Raw genomic sequence first — 7561 nt, forward strand, 5'->3', positions numbered from 1 at the left:
TAGATTGAGGGATAAGTTTCTCTTCTTCTTCTTTTTTATAGTTTGAAACAAATATCCATTTAGTTGCGCAATTTTTTTTTTCAATTTCGAGACAAATATATAACCCAAAAATAGGTTAGGAACAAAAATAAGAAGTAGGAATTATGTAATTTTCTATTCTAAAAACAGAAATTAAAAAAAAACAAAATCTTCTTATCGCTCGCCCTTGCCACCAGTCGGCCGCCCACTTGCCATATGCAAGCTCATCACCTGCCAGTCGCCCTAGAGGGAGAGATATCTCGGAAGATATATTAAATTAATTTCTATTCGAGGAATAGAAATTTCATATCATAATCAAACATATATTTTTGTTTAGAAATTCCTCTAGAGAATAGAAATCAAAAAATATATTTCTAACTAGAAATAGGGCTGGAATAAAATAGTTATCATTCGCGTCCTACAACAACCTCATTTGACAACTTAATTAGGATGGACTTACATGATTTGATTAAATTAAAATTTCATTTGATTTTTGGGAAATTTCAAATAAGGACTTGAGTTCGAGGACGCCCCCTCTCCCTTTTTTTTTTCAATTGTAGCGGACACAAACCGGCGGGCTCTCTCTATTAGAATAATCAAAATCAAATCAAAATAACTTTTCATGTTCTATATTCCGAATATCTTATCTTATGAATTGACTAGATCAATTAACTTGCAATTAGAATGATTAGAATCAAATCATCTCCTACTCTAACGACATCATGTAGATTTCCAAGGAGAATGTGGAATGCAAACACAAAGATAATGTTGGTTGTTTGTTTGTAAAACAAACAAAATGTGATTTTCATTGTCTCACATAGGAAAGTTGGGAGGAGATATGTCATTTTATAAGTATGAGCTTTTTCTAGTCTGTTCAAAGAAAAGGTTGGAGTGTGGGACCCACAATACCAGCGTGCGGATGTGCGATTATTAATTAATAGGCGTGCTAAGCACGTTTGTGCAACTGTGATTTAATTAGCACCAATCATATTATTTTCATTTTATTTCAAATGGTTATTTTTTCCAATAGATAATACAATATAGATGCACAAGTCATGAAAACATCGATTTTTTTATTTAATTAGCACTTTCGCCTCGTGTTAGACATAATGAACAAAAGTGGCTACATTAGTAGTTGGAGGTAGCTATTTTGAAAAATGTTGAGTTCTGCGGCGTTCACACATGCACTTCTCATGAAATCAGCGAAATGAAAGTTAATGTTAACATAGATATGCAAAGATGTTTACTGATTAAGATTGAAGACCGGAAAAGGCCACCGAAATGCTTCCTAGAGCCGCGTCTTCCCGACGGGAATTCAGCTCCTCACTCGAGATCCTCCCGCAAGCTGAAACTTCTACCGTCTTATTGAAATGCCAGGATAGGGAGAGCAACCTGAAAGCATCTTCACGACTCACAGTACAAGAAGAAGATGAAAAGGACGAACACATCGGTTCGGTGTCTACAGCTTGAGAGTGTCGATGAAAGGAACCGCATCATCAAGCTTGTGGCTTAAGAAGCACTGCAGGAATTCTCCGAGTTCGAGAGGGTTTTGGTAGATAGGGGAGTCCGGTGGCTGCGAGAGCTGGGAGAAGGTCCGACCGGAAGAGACGGGCTGGGATAGCAAAAGGTTGCTATGGACACCCTCTCCTTCTCTTTGTTCACCACTGATCTGTGATCCGGCGCTCTGTACGTGGCATTGCTGTAAACCTCCATGATTTGACCTAAATTCACGACGATGCCGCGGGAACGGGTGGAACCGTGACCCAGCAGTTGTCCTTTCTAAGGACCTGAAGGCCAGGGATGTCGCCACACTCCGTCAACAGGGTGATCCCCGAGATGTCGGCATGTGGCAACAGGCCTATTGCTCTCTCAGGTTACGGGCATGCTGGGTAGTAATTCATCCTGACCTCGTATTTCCCTTCTCCGAAACTTTTCGTCAACAGATCCAATTCGCCTTCATGAATCCCCAACGCCATTCCAATATACTTCACTACTTCCGCTGCCAGCTTCCTCATATCTTCGTTGTATTTCTCCAATGCTATCCTGATCGACTAAGCATTCACAATTAACATTTGTTTAATTTAGCCACCTCGAAGTGCACAAACATGACATAAACGGAAAGGATGGAAACCGAATGACCTGAATTCCGGGGGATTTTTTGGCCACAGATCGAGATTTCTCGCATGAGCAGGATGGCATTTGAGGAAGATCATGTTGTTCCACTGCAGCTTCTGGTCGTGAGAGGTGACGAAAGCCTGCCCGTAACCTTCGAGACTTCCGGGTTTCTGGGTTGACTTTTGCTTCTCGTGGTGGGGCAGATCGAAGAACCCTTGCACGTTCTCCTTCATCATCCTCATCCCTTCATCCAACACTCCATGGTTCATTAACTGCACATTCACCATGTCAAATTTTGTAGGGCTACAACCGACTATTTTAATAGCTTAAGCTGTTAAATAAAAAGGTGATTTAATATTCAATTATTCCAATGCACCGCAACATCACAATCTTATGCTTTTCCAAATTAAACTCCATTCCCATGGAGATACTGTTGTGCAGAAGAACACCCTAACTAGATGAGAAAGAAAACAAGAATAATCAAGAACACGGAGATTTACGTGGTTCAGTGAAAAATCCGCCTACGTGCACGGGAGAGAGAGAGACAATTTCTTATTTGAGCGTATCACAAGAGTACAAGGTATAATGTTGAAATAAATAGATCTCCCCACTTTCCTAAACCTAGTAGGAAAGGAATTCCACCATAAAGATATTATCAAATTTAAAACCCAAATCCAGGAAATATATTAGGAAACAAATAGCCTGCAATCTTCAAGTCTTCCTAGATTTCCCGATTGAATATTGTGAAATTCAAGACAACATCAGCAAATCTCCACCTTTGGCTTGAATAAACCACAAGCCTCCACTTGAACCAAGAAAACGAATATATCTCTCCCTCCACCATACCTACGCAAAGGTACGCCCGCACCTGGATCGGTGCGGCCTCCATCAACTTCAATGATGAGTGAGAGAAATCAAGTCCCTGCAGGACTTGAACTTCTCTGTAGTAACTGTCTTCGTGAGCATATCTGCAGGATTATCTTTAGTATGGATTTTCTTCAAAGCAATGCTACCATTCTCCACAAATTCTCGAATTTTATGGTACCGAACATCAATGTGTTTCACACTAGAATGGAACACTTGATTATTCACGAGACATATTGCGCTCTGGCTATCGCAATATAATGTAGCACTTTCTTGCTTTATACCCGACTCTGTGACCAAACCAGTCAACCATATTCCTTCCTTCGCAGCCTCAATTACTACCATATACTCAGCTTCGGTTGTAGACAATGCTACAGTAGGTTGAAGCATTGCCTTCCACGAAATAGCTCCACCACCAAGAGTAAAGACATATCCCGTGATGGACCTTCGCTTGTCCAAATCACCAGCGAAGTCTGAATCAACATAACCTGCTAAATTGATCGATCCTCCTTTGGAACTGAACTTTAAACCCATTCCGACAGTTCTAGCCAAATAACGAAAGATCCACTTAACAGCTTCCCAATGCTCCTTACCCGAATTGCTCATGTATCGGCTAACGAGACTCAATGCATGAGCCAAATCCGGTCTGCTACAAACCATAGCATACATGAGGCTCCCTACTGCGCTGGCATAGGGTACTCGAGACATCTTTACAACTTCCTCATGTGAAACAGGGCATTGTTTTTCAGATAATTTGAAGTGATTTGCTAAGGGTGTACTAACCGGTTTAGCTTTACCCATGTTGAACCGCTCCAAGACCTTCTCAACATACTTCTTTTGATTTACCCAAAGCTTACTTGCATGTCTATCTCGAAAGATTTCCATGCCAAGGATCCTCTTTGCAGCACCAAGATCCTTCATATCAAACTCACTACTTAACTGAGACTTTAAGGAATTAATGTCTCTCATTTTTCTTGCAGCAATCAACATGTAATCAACATAGAGCATCAACAGAATAAGCGACTTATCATCCAAAACTTTGTAGTAGACACAAGAATCATGCACACTCCTCATGTAGCCAATACGAAGCATAAAAGAATCAAACCTTTTTATTCCATTGCCTCAAAGATTGCTTCAAACCGTAAAGTGATCTCTTGAGCAAACAAACATGATCCTCTTTCCTTCCACCTTGAAGCCTTCGGGCTGCTCCATATAGATTTTCTCCTCCAAGTCACCATGAAGGAATGCCGTCTTCACATCTAGCTGCTCAAGCTCCAAGTCATACATGGCTACCATAGCTAGTAAAACACGAATTAATGTGTGTTTTACAATAGGGGAAAATATCTCGTCGTAATCAATCCCCTCCTTCTATGCATAGCCCTTAGCAACAAGTCGGGCCTTGTATCTCTCTTGCTCTTTCTCCGTTGCTACTTCCTTTCTTCGAAGAACCCATTTGCAACCAATGACATTCCGATCATTGGGCTTCTTCACAAGTTCCCATGTCTCATTCTTTTGTAACGACTCCATCTCTTCCATCATTGCGGTCATCCACTTTTCTTTGTGATCACTTTTCAAAGCTTTATGGTAGGAGCTTGGATCGCCAGAGCCTACGGTAAGAGCATAAGCAACCATATCCTCAAAACCGTACCTCTCCGGTGCTTTGGGAGTGCGCCTTCCTCGACCCGTCGCAATGGTATGAGGAACTTCTACTGTTTCTTTGACTTCCGGAGCTTCATCCAATGACTCGTCATTCTCTGCAGATTCTCTGGTTTCAAGCTCCACCTTAACGATAGATTTATCACTCTCCTCTTCAGCAGCTGCACGTGGCACGCAACTTGACTTCAACATTGCAGATTCATCGAATATAACATCCCTGCTCGTCAGAACTTTCTTCTCACTTGGATCCCATAATTTATAGCCTTTCACTCCTTTCTCGTAACCGAGAAATATGCATTGTTTTGATTTTGGATCCAACTTCGAGCGTTTTGAGCTCTGCACATGTACAAAAGCAAGACAACCGAATATTCTTAAATTAGAATTATCGACAATTTTACCAGTCCATACCTCTTCGGGAATTTTGCATTTAATTGCAATTGATCTAGTCACAAGATAACATGCCATGTAGACAGCTTCTGCCCAAAACTCCTTGCTCAGTCCCGCATATAACCTCATGCTTCGAGCTTTCTCTAATAAGATCCGGTTCATCCTTTCCGCTACTCCATTCTGTTGGGGCGTATCCGGAACTGTGAAGTGACATTTAATCCCTTCATTCTTGCAAAGCTCCATGAATGGTGTCGATTTGTACTCTCCTCCATTGTCCGATCTCAAGCACTTAACCTTCTTCCCCGTTGAAGTCTCAACTTCAGCTTTCCATTCTTTGAACTTTTCAAAGACTTCACTTTTGTGTCACATGAAGTAGACCCAAACTTTGCAAGAGAAATCGTCAATGAATGTCACGAAGTATTCCTTCCCTCGATGTGTACATACTCGAGCACGCCCTTGCTTGTATGAGTTGCAGCATTGAACCGAACTCTGCATTGTTTTCCAAACACACAAAATTTGCAAAAATCTAATTTGCATGTTTTTATACCTTTGAGTGCATTCCTCTTGTGAAGCTCCATCAATCATCTTTCTCCCATATGCCCGAGATACATATGCCATAGATAGGTGTTATCTTTCTCCATGCTAGCATCCATGGACACAGATGCTCCACCTTGCACTATGGTTCCTATAAGTCGATATAGGTTCCCGTGCCTCTGTCCCTTAAGAACAACCAGAGCTCCCTTAATCACCTTCAAGACTCCACCTTGAGCCGTGTACTTGCATCCATTGGATTCAAGTGCTCCCAATGAGATCAAATTCTTTCTTAGACCTGGAACATGACGCACATCTGTCAAGGTTCTAATCATGCCATCAAACATCTTGATTTTCACGGTTCCAACACCCACAGTCTTGCACGAAGTATCATTCCCAATGAGAACTGAACCACCATCATGTGCCTTGTACTCATCAAAGGCTTCTCGATGAGGACACATGTGAAAAGTGCATCCGGAGTCCATGATCCACGAATCTTCAAAGGTGTCCTTCCCCGACGATATGGACAAGACATCCCCATCATTGGTCTCAATGCTATCGGCTATGCTTGCCTCATTCGAGCTCTTCTTCTTTTTCTCGTTCTTATTTGGACAAAATCTCTTGGTATGCCATTCCTAATTACACATGTAGCATCTTCCTTTGAACCTTCCCTTGGATTTTGATCGACCCCTGCTACTCAATCCTCGATCCATTGATCTTCCTCTTCCTTGATTGCTTTTCTCCTTTGCAAAGAGTCCCTCTCCCAAAGATTTTGAACTACTTGCCCTTTTCCGAGTGTTGTTTGAATTTAGGGCAACAGTCACCTCTCCGATCTCCAGGGTTTCCTTGCCATAAAGGAGCGTAGTCACCAAGTGGTCAAACAAATCCGGCAACGATGCCAGTAGCAGAAGCGCTATGTCTTCATCCTCAAACTTTACCTCCTAGCTTGTAAGTTCACTAATCATCTTATTGAACACATTGAGGTGTTCCAACAGATCTCCTCCTTCACTCATCTGAAGTGAATACAATCTCTTCTTCAAGAACAACTTGTTCGTAAGAGATTTCGTCATATAAATACTTTCGAGTTTGAGCCATACCTCCGGAGCAGATTCGATTTCCGCTACATATTAAAGGGCCTCATCCGATAGGTTCAATCGGATTGCGCTACATGCCCTCTCCTCCATGTCAGCCCAATCATCATCAGTAATGGTGTTTGGCTTGTTTGATCTTCCCAGAAGAACCTTTGATAAACCTTGTTGAATCAACAAATCCTTCATCCTTCTTCGCCATAGTGTAAAACTATTCTTCCCAGTGAATCGTTCAATATCAAATCGAACGGTTGAACCTTTTCTAGTCATCTAGTTAGAAGTCGCAATACAGGAACAGAGAACCTGGATTGCTCTGATACCAATTGATACTATCGTGATCCTTCTATTTTTCAATGACAATGGTTCGTGTCATACATGAAGATAGTGCCAATCAATGAAATGATGCCGATCATGTTTCCATGAGATCATCTCAATGGATTCTAAATTAATAACCATTTCAAATGCATGAAATGACTCACTAACTTGACATACTCACTTAGACAAAAATAAAATAAATGTTTGAAGTGAATCTTATTCTAAATAAAAACCTGAAATATTCTCATTTTTTCATGTAAGGGCTTGAAGTGGCCATGGTTATTTTAAAGAATGAACTAACTTCATCGACTCGGGGGTCAACTAGATACTTCGGCCAATCGAGAGCATTTTCATCCTAAGACAATTTCAACCTAAATTAAAGTTAAATTAGATTAAAAATTTAAAAAAAAAAGATATATTAAAAAAAACAAAGAAACAAACAGCCCTAACACCTTTGGCCGCTGCCCCCATCGCTGGTGGGGCAGCAGAAATGGCCAGCAGGGTTGCTAGCGACCCCTTGCAACCCTCTCCTACATCTGGGCCTAAGATTAGGTATTTTATCGCCCCACTAGTAAAATAAGTCAAGT

The 7561-nt window shown here is 41.2% G+C and overlaps 1 protein-coding gene across 1 annotated transcript; it reads right to left on the reverse strand.

Moving 5' to 3' along the window:
• Positions 1 to 1477: 1477 nt before the first annotated feature.
• LOC120291661 (protein SRG1-like) lies at positions 1478 to 2420 on the reverse strand. Its single transcript, XM_039309327.1, has 3 exons — positions 2158 to 2420; positions 1897 to 2061; positions 1478 to 1805 (listed from the first exon to the last, which is right to left on the reverse strand). Exons 1-3 carry the CDS (start codon positions 2418 to 2420, stop codon positions 1478 to 1480), a joined length of 756 nt encoding a protein of 251 aa, XP_039165261.1.
• Between the last annotated feature and the right edge of the window lie 5141 nt (positions 2421 to 7561).

This window comes from Eucalyptus grandis, chromosome 3 (assembly GCF_016545825.1).
Source record: "Eucalyptus grandis isolate ANBG69807.140 chromosome 3, ASM1654582v1, whole genome shotgun sequence".
In the NCBI taxonomy this organism is placed as follows: domain Eukaryota; kingdom Viridiplantae; phylum Streptophyta; class Magnoliopsida; order Myrtales; family Myrtaceae; genus Eucalyptus; species Eucalyptus grandis.

Coding starts and splice junctions, on each gene's coding strand:
- LOC120291661 (XM_039309327.1), bottom strand. CDS start 2,420: ATGGTGAATGTGCAGTTAATGAACCATGGAGTGTTGGATGAAGGGATG. Junction 2,062..2,157: donor AAAAATCCCCCGGAATTCAG/GTCATTCGGTTT, acceptor TTAGTCGATCAG/GATAGCATTGGAGAAATACA. Junction 1,806..1,896: donor AATTACTACCCAGCATGCCC/GTAACCTGAGAG, acceptor CCTGGCCTTCAG/GTCCTTAGAAAGGACAACTG.